This window comes from Prionailurus viverrinus, chromosome A3 (assembly GCF_022837055.1).
Source record: "Prionailurus viverrinus isolate Anna chromosome A3, UM_Priviv_1.0, whole genome shotgun sequence".
NCBI classification, from domain to species: domain Eukaryota; kingdom Metazoa; phylum Chordata; class Mammalia; order Carnivora; family Felidae; genus Prionailurus; species Prionailurus viverrinus.
Genome location: NC_062563.1, coordinates 122,025,319 through 122,039,675, shown reverse-complemented (window position 1 = coordinate 122,039,675; position 14,357 = coordinate 122,025,319). Strand labels below are relative to the sequence as shown.

General features: G+C 46.5%; 1 protein-coding gene across 4 annotated transcripts; it reads right to left on the bottom strand.

Moving 5' to 3' along the window:
- Positions 1 to 399: 399 nt before the first annotated feature.
- TP53I3 (tumor protein p53 inducible protein 3) lies at positions 400 to 6,083 on the bottom strand. Of its 4 annotated transcripts, XR_007151048.1 has the most exons (7): positions 5,867 to 6,083; positions 5,380 to 5,531; positions 4,024 to 4,291; positions 2,609 to 2,821; positions 1,535 to 1,731; positions 1,336 to 1,434; positions 630 to 759 (listed from the first exon to the last, which is right to left on the bottom strand). XR_007151048.1 is itself a non-coding variant. In XM_047853525.1 (6 exons), coding segments are annotated over exons 1-6 (975 nt in total). In that variant the 5' UTR covers positions 5,868 to 6,080; the 3' UTR covers positions 400 to 576. The 4 variants fall into 4 exon arrangements, 3 of the variants coding, with proteins under 3 accessions (XP_047709481.1, XP_047709480.1, XP_047709482.1); XM_047853525.1 differs by lacking the exon at positions 1,336 to 1,434 and having other exon boundaries at positions 400 to 759; positions 2,609 to 2,782; positions 5,867 to 6,080; XM_047853524.1 differs by lacking the exon at positions 1,336 to 1,434 and having other exon boundaries at positions 400 to 759; positions 5,867 to 6,079.
- Positions 6,084 to 14,357: the final 8,274 nt, after the last annotated feature.

The following is a 14,357-nucleotide window of genomic DNA, read 5'->3' as shown; positions in this document are numbered from 1 at the left end:
AGGCGGAGCGGATAGTTGAAAGGTGAGGATTCCAGACGGGGCTGAGCTGTGCACCGGAAAGGGCGGGGCCTGGGCTTAAGAAGGGGAGGTGTTCCTGTCACGGCAGCCCTGAGCAAAGGAAGCTGGCCGGAGGGTGCGGGGCCTGGCCCCTGTGGGGCGCGCGCGGCGGTACCCGGGGACTGGTGCGTGGGCCCGGTCCTCCAGCGCTGGGCAAAGCTGGGCTTACGGGGTTGTGGCAGGTGGGGTTGTGGCCGACCCTGTCCCCGTACCCGGAACCCCCGACCCTGAAGTTGAGCGCTCCTATAACGCCTGCGGCGACGCCAGTCCCGACCCCCACCTCATCCCCGCCCCGGCTGCCTCAGTCAGCGATCTGGGGCCGCCGAAGTGAGAAGGCCGCCCTTTAGCTCTACTTTATTTTTATTTCCCTAGATTGGCTTTACACGGGTCAGTTGACGAGGCCGAGGAAGGGCCAATGGGTTACAGGGCGGCCAGGAGTCGCACCCGATCTCCTTCCGGCGTACTGTGAACTTTGTCCAAGTTTGTCCTGGGAAGGCCTGAGTACTACCCCCTCCTCCTTCATTGCGGCAGTTCCAGGACGATTTTGCCCACGTTCTTGTTGCTCTCCATGTATGCATGGGCCTCTTGGATCGCAGTCACGGGGTAGACTCTGTCCAAAACCGGCACTAGACGTTGTGGGCTCTCCGTGGAGAAGTGGGGCAGAATCTGTTTTGTGAAAGCCTCCACCAGCATTTGCTTGTACTTAAAATAAGGAAAAGGAGACCATCAGTCTAGAGAGACTTTACCTTGCTACTCCCCATCCTGCTTATTTATTAGCTTTTGTGCTCTCTCTGAAACGTGTACACATCTGAAAATGCACACAGGGGTACCTAACTCCTTTACTACCAGCTTGTATGTGCATGCCCCTAAATGTATAACCACTCTTCTGTAGCAGATAAAGATGGAATCCTGGACTAAAATATTAGTGGCACAGACCACAGGACTGTTCTTAAGGGTTTAAAGCAGGAGTTGGGCCACAGAACGGGCTTCTATAGGCTGAGTTCAAAAGGGATGTTTATGCTCTGCTATCCCACAGGTGTGAAAACGTAGGTTGGGAAACATTCCCAAATCTGGCACCTGCTAAAGTGCCACACAGAGAAGGTTTCAGTAATATATGATATGTTGAAGGTCCAGCCTTAACTAACCTTACTCACCTAAGCGGCTTTATATCACACTGAAAAGAGTTCTGCCTTTGGAGACAACCCCCTATTTCCTAATATTGTCAATGCTTCATTCATTCTGTTACAAAGGTTAAATAATATGTGAGGGATTAGTTACCTTCTTTCCAAGATGTTGAGACTTCTGACCAATTTTAATTAGTTCTGTGAAAATGATTACTTATTTATCCATAGCGGGGCAGGTTTCTACACGGGCTGTCTAACAGAAGATGTGTCAGATCTAACTTTTTTGTAGTTATGTAAACAAATCACACTTTTCTGGGCAATAAAATCATGTTTTCTTTTCATTCATCATTCACCTTTTCGTCCCTTGATCTCAGCAGAGTGGTGATCAGACTTCCTCGTTTAAAGAGTAGCTTTGAAAGTAGAGGTCCATTGATGTCATTTCCTCCCATCAGACCATAGAGAACCCAGCGACCGTCAAGAGCCAGGCAGTTGACATTTTTCTCCCAGTAGGATCCACCTATGCAGTCTAGAATAAGGTTGACTCCAGCACCTTTCACATGAAATACAGATTTGTAGTGCTAGTCAGACACAGAAAGCTTTGTGCAAAGTAAGATTCCATGGTATATTTGTGAATATATGGATATGTACATGTATACAATGTATAGGTTAGAACTAGAAACATTGCTCAAAGAAACATTGCTGTAAATGGAGTTTAGATAGCTGAATTCTATCATACATGTGTGCTGTAGTTCATCTTTTATGATTCCTAGCCACAGCAAGAGGGAAATGGGGCAACACCATGACCTGGTATCTCTCTTGATCCCCATGTAAGTATAGAACCCACTGGCACCCAAGCATGAAAGAGAAAGAACAGGGGAAATCCACCCAGTCTACAGAGCAGGCTAATTCACATCTAAATTATGAAGTGTCTGTACTGGGTTGTCTGAATCATTTTACTAGCTTTGGTTTCATCTCTCCTTTTTGACTCAAAATGGAAAAGGGATGACCCCAAAATATACAGATTTGGCTTTGGAATACAGAGGCTTACCCATTTGGGGAGCTACCGTCCTACCCCTCCTATGACCAGCACTAAACTGGTCTCTGCCCTACGCTCCTGGTAACTCATTGCAGAGTGACTTGGAAGAAGAGGTCCTGGATAATCCCGGGCCAATTCTTTGGTTTATCCAGTTTTTAAAATGAGTAGGAATCCTATCACTTACAAGAATGCACACAGAAACATTTTAGTCCTAAATACTGTCTGCCTATCTCCAGAGGTCAAACACCAGAGTACTAGAAATTGGCCAGGGCAGCTGTTGGGCATTTAGCAGAGGCAAGACAGATCCAGAGTACTGGCAACCTTCAGGCTGGTGAGGATTTTGTTTAATCACCTCTGAAATTCCTGTTGAGCTGCAGAAGCTATTGTTTACCTTTGGTGAATTTCAGTGTTGCTTCAGAAAAATCCTCTTCTTTGTAATTGAATCCAGCAGCTGCTCCAAGCTTCTCTGCCATCTGAAGCTTGTGCTGGGAGCCAGCTGTGACTAGAGGAATAGCTCCAGCCATCCGGGCGAGTTGGATGGCAGCTGTGCCCACACCACTTGATCCTGCATGGATTAGCACAGAGTCTCCAGCCTGAACGTGTCCTGTGACACAAAGTACAGGAACCATTCTCTTTACTTTGCAAGTGTTACACATTCCCCACGCAGGCATATTCTGCCACATGTGCCTGGCCCTGGACCACCGAATGCCAAATCTCTTGCTCTCTTCAGAGTGCTTGACAATTCTTTTTTTGTTTTCTTGCCTCTTGTCAAAGTGGGAAACAACCTTTTGAAACAGCTATTAGCAGCCACATCCATAATCTATATTTTCCTTATGAAGTAATACCGAGATGCACATCTCTGACATATACCTTAATAAGTAAGAAGTAACTGCTCTCCCCACTGTCACCACCTGAAGCCAGTCCCTCTTTAGTCTGAAACTGGCCTCCAGCTGGTCTCAGTGATCCAGGCACCATGGACAACCACCAGGCTTCTCTTCTTGAAATGGAGCTTTCATTATGTCACTTTCTCCTCAAAATGTAAAGTGGTTCTCAGTTGGCTTTTGCATCCAGTCCAGACAATGTGCCACTCAAGGCCACTACAACCCAGTCCAAGTCTCATCTGTCACAGATAATAATCATTGTCCTTCACTCTGAGTGGAGCAGCCAATCTCACCTTGACACTCTCTTAAGCTGCCTTGGCCTGCTTTCTGTCCACCTCAACTTTACTCACCCTTCAAGTCCTTCTCTTCCAGAAAGCCCTCTCTGACCACGCTTACCCACGCTAACTGTTGCCATCTGGAGTTTCTATTGTAGTTAGAGACAGGGCCACCTGCTGAACTCTATGGTTCTATGTGCATGACTGGTCTTCCCAGTTTCACTGAGCTCCCTCATGGTAGGGACCAAGTCTTCTTAGGCTCCCTCCCATCAGAGGGATTGGGAAGAATAAAAGTTGATTGAATAGCCCCTTCTGCTGCATCAGGCTCACAGAGAGAGGCTCGGCAGGACTGTGAGCAGCTGGGACTACTGGGGGGCCTACAGTGTGAAGATGTGCACAGGCCTTCTATCCAGTGTTTTCCAGGCTCCATCTACCAACCATGATTTTCAGCCTCAACATCAGGCCATTGCTAACGTGGTATGAGGACCTGATACTACCGGCAGTACATTAGGGTGGGGTGCTGGGGTTGGGTGTGACTCAGTGGCCAGGCCAAAGCTGCCTCTGAGGGCTGCTGGGTTTTGAGGTGGCTGAGTCAGGAAGTAACTAAGCCACACTGTATGGAGCGAGCACGGTGCGGGGGGCCTCCTCACCCAAGAGATGTAACAGCTGGAAGGCGGTAAGCCAGGCCTCTGGGATGGCTGCAGCCTGGGACAGGGTCAGTCCTGCTGGAATAGGCATGAGGAGCCCTTCAGGGACAGTGACATACTGAGCCTGTCCCCCGCCAGGCAGCAGAACCATGACTGGGTCCCCAATCTTCCAGTGCCCCTGGCAGGCGGGCCCCAGCGCTGCTATGTGTCCAGATGCCTCCAATCCCAAAATGCTGCTGGCTCCCGGGGGTGGGGGATACTGGCCTTGTCTCTGCAGAAAGAGGGGTGCACTAAGTGGTGAGCATGATCAGAAATGTGTGTGTCACCATCCCTGGCTCTCTTCCAATGGCCCCTCTTTTTCTCAGAAAAAATAGGGTAAAGTCAGGTTTTGCTAAGTCAGCACAGGAGACAGGAGAAGTAATTCAGATACTGTAAGTCACATAATAGGTGGATGTCAGAAGTGGTTGGGTCCTTAGCTATTTACTTCGTCAAAACACCTTGTTTTACAAAGAGAGAAACTGAGACCTGCACAGGGAAATGCCTTGTCCAAGGTCACAAAGTAAATCAGTAGCAGGATGAGGAACAAAACCGTGGACTCCTTAAAGACAGTTTTCATATATCAAGTGCCAGGCTTTGTACTCACTCACTGCAAGCCTCAGAAGCCTCTGACTGGAGGTTTCAGACCAGAGGGGCTGAACTAAGACTGCACTAGAACCATTTGAGGAGCTTTTTCAAAGTACATATACCTGGGTTGTGGTAATGTTTATTTTGGAAAAGTGGCCCAGGTGATTCTGGCACACATTTCTCAATTACCCCAATCAATGCAACTGTCTCAGTTTAGTGCTTCAAAGAGCAGAAAAAAGAAGATTCCTAGAGTACAGTCCCCTGCCAGCTCCAGGACCCTCAGAGCTGAAGGAATGCAGAACTTTGGAGCCACACCAGACCTCAGTTTGAATTAGAGCTGCCCTGATTATTAGTGTTCTGAGTATTGCTTAACCTCTCTGACTCTCAGTTTATCTATATAATACAAATGGTAAACAGGGTTGCCAGAAGAGTAAATGAGATAGAGCAAGGCCTCACACACACACACCCCACACGCTCAACAAATGGTAGTCCCTATCTCCTTATGTGGAAGCCTGAGCAGGTAATGGATTAACACAAAGTAGATGCCGCTTTGCAAATATCCCTATATATTGTGGAAACAAAGGAGGCTAAATGGTTCTTTGTCTTAGAATCCCCGGCACACATTCTGCAAACCTATCATGAAGACTGTTACTGGCAGTGCCATAGGTCATTCCTTTTATCTGTCTGGTGAATCTTTCTCGAAGGCCCGGAAGCCCCTCCCTGACCCCTGGGTACCTGGAGTAAGTCTGCCCGGTTCAGGGCGCTGGCCGCCACTTTCAGGAGGACTTCACTTTCTACTGGGCTGGGCTTGGCCACCTCCTTCAAATAAAGGTTTTCTGGTCCTCCCGGCTTGTCAAAGTGCACAGCTAACATGTTCTCTGAGGACACTGTAGAAGCAAGGGAGGGAGCCCGAGGTCCTTCGGAGAGCGCAGCGCCTAACCCGACGCTGCAGCGCCCCCTGCCGGCCAGCGGCTTCCCTTAAAAAGTGGTCTCCAGGACGTCCGGCCCGCGCCGCGCCCCGCGCTCCTTCGCTGGAGGTCCCAGCCTCCCGCACACGGACCCCCTGCAGAGGACACTGGTTAGGCCAAGGTGGCGCTGTCCCGGCTAGGATGCAGCGTAGGGGGAAGACACAGAAGGGCGTGAGGCAAGTTGCGCTCCCTCTGAGTTGGAACCCACCCCCACCCCGCCTCACCCGCCCGGGTGTGAGTTCCTGGACACTTACTGGGGCCGGGCTCTCCGCTGCTCCGCGCGGCGCGGTCCTGCGCTCCCTCGGGTCCCTGGAGCAGAAGAACCCTGGAGTCCGGGACTGCTTCGGCCGCGACCGCGAAGGACGGCTGGACTCCGGACAGCGCCAGGGGTGGGACTGACCTGGACCAACCCTCCTCTTCCTTCTCCTTCTCCCCCACCTTGCAAAGATAGTGATAGCGAATCAGATTCTCTATTCATTTGAGCCTCGGAAACTAGTCCTTCTTCGGTTGGCCGGAAATCCTGTTATAGTCTCACTTCCAGAAGAGAAAACTTCCTTCTCTCTAGAGAACTAGTCTCTTGGCCGGCGATCGGTCCATTTTCCACCCAGGCCAGGCTTTTAACTCACTGACGCTGTAGGGCCAGCATCTTGAGTATGGTTGGGCAAGATGGGTGCAGCTGACAGAATTAAGGAGGATTGGAGAAAGGGGAAGGTTAAAGCCGTCCTGGGATCCTTACCACTTCTGCTCTTCCTCCTGGGGATGAGGGAGCAGCGCCTGGAAGATGCTGCCCAGGGAGGCAATTTTGACTGGTTAAAGTTGTATAAATAGGCTACATCAGGTTTCTCAGATTTGGCACTGTTGACATTTTGGACTAGATACATCTTTTTTTTTTTTTTTAATTTTTAATGTTTATTTTTGAGCGAGGGAGACAGTGTGAGTGGGGGAGGGGCAGAGAGAGAGAGAGAGAGAGGGAGACACAGAATTTGAAGCAGGCTCCAGGTTGGGAGCTGTAAGCACAGAACCCAATGCAGGGCTGGAACTCAGGAACCCTGAGATCATGACCTGAGCCAAAGTCGAACACTTAACCTACTGAGCCACCCAGGCGCCCCTGGACTAGATAATTATTTATTTTTGAAAGAATGCCCCGTGCATTGTGCAATGTTTAACAGCATCCTGGTCTTCACCCACTATCCAGTCATGACAATAAAAAAATGCTTCCAGACATCTTCTGGGGGAGGGGCTGTCAAAATTGCTCCTCTTCTTCCCCTCCCCCCCCCCCCAGTTAAGTGCTGATTTAGAAGAATACACACATGTGTGTGCTTGTATAAAAACAAGTTAGGTAACATCTGTGGTGCCTTATAATTTACAGCCTCTTCACATGCATCCTCATTGGATCTTCATAACACTTTACTAGAAAGGAACTCAGATATAGAAAGACTAATTTGATTTCAAGGAGCACATAGCTAGTGAGTGCTAGAGCCAAAAATCAAATTCATATCTTCTGGGTCCTGGTCCAAGGCTCTAACTACAGCAAGCTGTCTTGTATATGTCTCTCCTGCCAATTGCAAAATCTTATCTCTTTATTTACATCCCTCTGCTGAGCACACCTCTTGCAAGAAGGTTATTAGAAAAAAAAAAATGTTTTTGTAGGCTTCATGCCCAGTGTGGAGCCCAACATGGGGCTTGAATCTGACCTGAGCTAAGATCAAGAGTCTGATGCTTAACTGACTGAGCCGCCCAGGCACCCCCAAATTATGTTTTTTCATAAAGCTTTCTGTTTTACAAAAATGCCCATCAGGGGTGCCTGGGTGGCTCTGTCAGTTGGGCATCCGACTTTGGCTCAGGTCATGATCTCACGGTCTGTGAATTTGAACCCTATGTCTGGCTCTCCGCTGACAGGGTGGAGCCTGCTTCGGATCCTCTGTCTCCCTCTCTCTGCCCCTCCCCTGCTCATGCTCTCTCTCAAAAGATAATATAAGATAAGATAAGATAAATAAAATATAAAATAAAATAGAAAAAAATTTAATGCCCATCAGCTACTGTCCCTCTTCTTGCCATCTATATCAAATGGCCAAGAAATATATGAAAAACAGTAGTAAGTATATTACCAGATGTCAGACAATACTATGATAATGATAACAATGACAGTATAGTACATGTTTCTGAAGTGTTTGTTCTATAGAAATAAATGCCAGTATATAAGGACATATGTAGAGAAATGTTTCTTGCAGCATTGATCATAGAGAAAAAATGTAGAAACAAAATAAATCCCATTACTCAGGGAATGGCTGGATAAATGATGAACCCATACATCCATTTGAAAAATGCCTTAGAGCTATAGCAGTTGACATAGAGGGATTTCTGTGAAACATTCATTTAATGAGAGTAACATTTTGGTAAAACAATGGCAAATGTCCATATACGCATGTACATGGCTATACACATACTTATATGGTCATGTGAGCATGAAAAAAGATACAGAATCTTTTTATATGGAGTTATTTTTATATATCTTATTTTGGGAGAGAGTGCCTACCTCATGGGAGGTAGGGAACAAAATACAAAATACAAAAAGAATAAGCACTTTATGGGGCGCCTGGGTGGCTCAGTCGGTTAGGCGGCCAACTTCGGCTCGGGTCATGATCTCGCGGTCCGTGAGTTCGAGCCCCGCGTTGGGCTCTGTGCTTACAGCTCAGAGCCTGGAGCCTGTTTCAGATTCTGTGTCTCCCTCTCTCTGACCCTCCCCCATTCATGCTCTGTCTCTGTCTCAAAAATAAATAAATGTTAAAAAAAAAAAGAATAAGCACTTTATATGTTGAGCTATGTGAAAGAAATGAAACATTTAAAATTTTAAAAATTGAGTTGGAATGCTACATTCATAGTCTCAATGAATCATATCTCCCTGTAACTACACCAGACCCTGAGCTGGAGGACTCAGCTAAATTGTTCCCAGGTTCCTGACCCATAGAAACCGTGAGATAATATATGTTTGCTGTTTTAAGCCACTAAGTTTGGGGGCAACTTGTTATGCAACAATAGGTAACTAATACAAGAGAGAAAAGAGGAGGAAAAGATTATGGAAGAAGAGTAGGTAGGACAAAAGACAGCTCCCTTGAGCTGGGGAGTAAGGATCAGTTTGGCCTTTCCTCCAAATGCACAAGCCACTGCAGAAACATGCACATCTGTACTCTGCATGGCCTTCAGCCTCTTTGCAGAGAAGTCCTCCTTATAACCAAACCCCATTGTGGCACCCAGCGCCTAGGCCATCTCAATTTTCTCCTTGGGGCTCGTGGTCGCCAGGGAGATGGCTCTGAATAGTCTGGCCAACTGAATGGCAGCTGTGCCCACATCCCCAGTGCCAGGAGGGATGAGCCCTCTCAGCCCCTCTTGTACGCCTCCTGTGGCAGCAACCCAGGTTAGAATATGCTGAGCCAGCAACGGCACAGGGGAGGGAAGTTATAGGGTTGGCTTTGGAAAGATAAACCATCTAGTGTATTGAGGGTGTGATGAGAGACAAGCCAAGGGTCGGGTGGGCCCTGGGTCACAGAAGGCACTGAGTGTGAGGAGCCATCCAGAGTTCTGGGGCTCAGGGAGCCTTGATCAGCACTGGGTTTGTACAAAATCAATCCAGCAGGCAAGGAGAGGGTTAAGGGTCAGAATTGTTCTAAAGGGGCCTCCTGGGGTGCACGGCTAGTTCAGTCAGTTAAGCATCCGACTCTTGGTTTCAGCTCAGGTCAAGATCTTGCCATTTCTCGTGAGTTTGAGCCCTGCATTGGGCTCTGTACTGACAAGGTGGAGCCTGTTTGGGAATCTCTCTCTCTCTCTCTCTCTCTCTCTCTCTCAACAAATAAATAAATAGATACACTTAAGAAAATAAAAAAAGCAGGGGGTGGGGAGCTAAGAGTCTAGGGTGCTTCTGGGACAGACAGCCCCCAGGACAGATGGCTGGGCGGCTCTGTTCCCTCTTTGTAGCAGATGAATGGAACAGGAAGGTCTCCTCCACTGCCTGTGAGGGACCCAGCAGAAGGACCAAAGGACAGTTTCCTCTCGGGATGAGGACAAGCAGCTGGAACTGCTCTGAGAAGCTTGGTTCTGCCTCACATTGGTCATAAAAATTGTCCACAGTTGTCTCCATGGGGGACAGGTCCCATCAACATTGGGATTAAAGGTTAGAGTGTGTCAGAGCATCGGTGAGGGGCTTAGAGATGAAGGTTAGGGCAGTCAGAGGCCTGAGTTGGTGTCAGCAGTTAGCTTTGAGTGACAGGGCAGGGCTAGCGGGAGGGGTCTCTGGGGGTTGAGGGTCTTCCTCACGCATGCAGTGTAGCGGCCAGAAAACAGTGAGCCAGGCCTTCGGGATAGCTGCCGCCTAGGGCAGGGTCAGTCCTCCAGGATGGGCATGGGCATGAGCATGAGGAGCCCTTCGGGGATGGTGACATACTGAGCTTGACTCCTGCCAGGCAGCAAAACCATGGCTGGGTGTCTGATCTCCCACTGCTGCTGGCAGCGTGGGCTCCAGCTCTGCCCATGTCTAGATGTCTAGAGTCCCAAAATGCTGCTGGCTACTGAGGGCTGGAATACTGGCTTTGTCTTGCAGAAAGAGGGGCACATGGGTGAGTAAGTGGGTCTGATGAGACAGGTCCGGGGTCCAGTGCCAGTCTTCGTTGTTGCTGGAGGAAGATGGCCACCCCACAGAACAAGCTGCTTTTCTTAAAGCAACTTTTCCTGCTCTAGTTCCCTTTCTGTGAAGAGCTACATGTAGGGATTGGGTGGAATTTTTGCAGTGGCAGTATTTCACAATCCCCCATATTTTAGCAGAACAAACAAGATCTTCTGCGTTAGGAATGGGGTGGAGGAAGTGATCTGAGGTGCAGTTACTGCTGCTGCTGCTGCTGCTGCTGCTGCTGCTGCTGCTGAAGTTAAATGGGGTTGAGGGCCTGGAAGAATCTCGTCCAGATGTCCAGCAGGCTCCCGGCCCCTTCAAAGGGTTTTGCACAGTGCTGCTGAGTCACCTTGAGACAATAGCTTCTCTGGTGACCAAGCTCAGTGGTGACTCATGGTTCTGGAGCAGACCCTCTTCCCTGGAGGAGCTGGGCCAGCTCTTGTCTAGGTTGTTCATGCAGCTTTTGTGCCTGCAGGCCTTTCTGTGGGCTCTTTCTCCCCTCCCTCTGTGCGTACTCCACACTGAGCTTGATGGAGCAAATCCTAGGAGCAGGGACTTAGGAAGGCTCTGGGAGAGAGAAGACTTGGAGTCAGCCTGGTGAAGTCCTCTGCCTCCATCTTCTGGGGTCTGCTTTTTGGCTACCTGCCCCTGCCATCTTCCTGGGCACCCATCCACGTGACTCAATGCCCAAGGCACTTCTTACTCTGGGCAGTGGTCTTCACATTTTGTCTCGAACAGACAAAACTTTTTCAAAAACTATGTGTCTGTCCCCGCTCACATTTTAAAGTTGATACCTAAAATATTTTTTCCTTTTTTTTTTTTTTTTTTGAGAAAAAGAGAGAGGGAGGGAGAGAATGAGTGGGGGAGGGGCAGAGAAAGAGGGAGGGAGAGAATCTTCAGCAGGCTCCATGCCCAGGACCCAGTGAAGAACTTAACCCAGAGCTTGATCTCACTACCATGAGATCATGACCTGAGACAAAATTAACTGAGCCACCCAGGCACCGCAATATCTAAAATATTTAATCTTAAATGTAAATAGTGTAAAAGATATGATTTCTGGTCATAAATACTAACATTTTAAAACTCATATCAGGATTTTATTTATTTACTTATTTTTAAAGGTTTATTTATTTATTTTGAGAGCGAGAGCATGCAAGCAGGGGAGGGGTAGAGAGAGAGAGGGAGAGAGAATCCCAAGCAGGCTCCATTCTGTCAGCACAGAGTCTGATGCAGAGCTCAAACTCATGAACTGTGAGATCGTGACCTGAGCTGAAACCAAGAGTTGGATGCTTAACCAACTGAGCCCCCCCAGGTGCTCTACTCATATAAGGCTTTTAAATGTATCAAGTAGAATCCAGATTTCAGAGCAATTTGATATCTACGATCATCCACTAAAAATGCCCCAAACAGTTCTTTAACAGTTAGAAGCTTTAAAATGTAATTTTCTTCTTGTACTAATATTCCATTCTACTTTTCTCATAGAATTATATACTGCTGCATTTCATGCTTTATTGATCATTGTTATCTGCAAGAAAATGTGTACAAAAACTGACATTAATTTAAAAAGTTATTTCCTGTGACCATAGGGCTGTGAGTGTTACATTTCTTCTGGAATTTATTATTATTACAATATTATTAGTTCACAATTGATCAAAACATTATTTGAATTTTTATATTATTATAAGTATTATTTCAAATATTAATAATTATTGAACATGAAAAGTAGAATTTTATTGGAAAGACATCTCTTAATGACCACTGGTGGGGTTGAATTTTTCCAAGTAATTACTATGTCTGTGGATGAATATTACTCATTGCTGGAATGAGACTGGGATCAACATAAATTCTCTTCCTATTTTTCATTTTTATAGACAAGCTCTGAGGAATCTAATTTGCATAAATTAGATGGGAAAGAGAAATTTCATTATAGAAATGTCAGCCAATTCTCTGAATACCTCTGAGTTATATGATTAAAAACTATATAATGATCTATCATCAAAAATTATTTTCAAAGATTAGCTGGCAACTTAATTAGGTATTTTTTCAATTTTGTTGAAAGCAAAGACTTGGAAACCAATCAACCTGTAAAGGATTTGTTACCCACCCCTAAGTGTTGTTCAGGATCTTAGCTTCTGGAATTATACAAACAAAGCTTTGTGAAGATTTATCACATGATCATTAATTATATCTACTATTTTTTCACTTAGAGGCACTTTTTTAAAAGTTTATTTATTTTGAGAGAGAGAGAAAAGGCAAGTGGGGGAGGGACAGAAAGAGAGGAAGAGAAAGAGAATCCCAAGCAGGCTCCACGAGCTCGAATTCCTGAACCCTTGAACTGTGAGATCATGACCTGAGCTGTGACTGACTGAGCCACCCAGGCGCCCTAAGGCCCCTTGTTTAAATCAATATACTTACAGGGGCGCCTGGGTGGCTCAGCCGGTTAAGTGTCCGACTTCAGCTCAGGTCACGATCTTGCGGTCCGTGAGTTCGAGCCCCTTGTCGGGCTCTGGGCTGATGGCTCAGAGCCTGGAGCCTGCTTCCGATTCTGTGTTTCCCTCTCTCTCTACCCCTCCCCCGTTCATGCTCTGTCTCTCTCTGTCTCAAAAATAAATAAACATTAAAAAAAAATTAAAAAAAAATAAAAAAAATTGATATACTCACAAAGGATTTGGAAAGTAAAAATGTTAATTTCAATACACTTTTTTAAAAATAATTTTCAGATTAAAAAAAATTTTTTTTACATTTTATTTATTTTTGATAGACACAGAGCATGAGCAGGGGAGGGGCAGAGAGAGAGGGAGACACAGAATCCGAAGCAGGTTCCAGGCTCCGAGCTGTCAGCCCAGAGGCCGAGGCGGGGCTCGAACTCACAAACCGCGAGATCATGACCTGAGCCAAAGACCGACGCTCAACCGACTGAGCCACCCAGGCACCCCTCAATACACTTTTGCTACGACAGTTTTTAAAAATCAAATCCTTCTAGGGGCGCCTGGTGGTTCAGTTGGTTAAGTGTCCGACTTCGGCTCAGGTCATGATCTCACGGTTCGTGAGTTCGAGCCCCAGGTTGGGCTCCGTGCTGACAGCTCAGAGTCTGGAGCCTGCTACGGATTCTGTGTCTCCCTCTCTCTCTGCCCCTCCCCCACTCATTCTCTGTCTCTCTGTCTCAAAAGTAAACACAAATAAATAAATAAATCTCATTAAAAAAAATCCTTCTACCTTATCACATACTTCAAATACATTTTCATTAAAATGTATTCATACATTGAAGCTGCAGACTTAATTATGAAAAACATCTGTGACATTCTTATTGGCAAAGCCAATCCTCATTCTTAAATAATCAGCCAGATAAAATTACTTTCTATCAGAGGTTTCTCATTTTTCAATTCAAATAGTTATGTTAAATACATGTCCTATTCATATTAAAAAAATTTTTTTTAACGTTTATTTATCATTGAGAGACAGAGAGAGAGCATGAGCATGGGAGGGGCAGGGAGAGGAGGAGACACAGGGTCAGAAGCAGGCTCCAGGCTCTGAGCTGTCAGCACAGAGCCTGACGTGGGGCTCGAACTCACAAAGTTTAACCAACAGAGCCACTCAGGTGCTCCAACAATCATCTTAATTCTGAATTTTAAGAAATATAGGGGTGCCTGGATGGTTCAGTCGGTTAAGTGTCCGACTCTTGATTTCGGCTCAGATCTTGATCTCATTCCCTCTTAGGATTCTCTCTCTCCCAATCTCTCTCTGCCTCTCCCCTCCTCCCTCTCTCAAAATAAATAAACATTAAAAAAAGAAATATAGGTAAGACATAAAGCCTTCCTCTCATAGAACAATTATGACACAAAGATTTTCACTATTTCTCACTAATGCTTTTTACTTTATTCTCATGGATCTCTCCACATATATTTTTTGACAGTAGAGGATGGATTTAAAAACGTTAAAAAATATTGAGAGTTTTCCTTTCCTCTGGCACACTGCAGTTTTTGTACTCCAAGCCAAGCATCATGGCAAGACTGGGGCTGAATGGGAGCATACCTTCCTTTTGTGTACTGGGGGAAGGGTGCTTGGGGAGGGGAGGTGGGAAGCTA

What these genes read in the sequence shown, in the direction of transcription:
- TP53I3 (XM_047853524.1), bottom strand. An exon ending in ACCGGGCAGACTTACTCCAG is followed by an intron (nt 4,292 to 5,379) that starts GTACCCAGGGGT and finishes CTCTTTCTGCAG; the next exon opens with AGACAAGGCCAGTATCCCCC. An exon ending in TGAGATCAAGGGACGAAAAG is followed by an intron (nt 760 to 1,534) that starts GTGAATGATGAA and finishes CCTTATTTTAAG; the next exon opens with TACAAGCAAATGCTGGTGGA.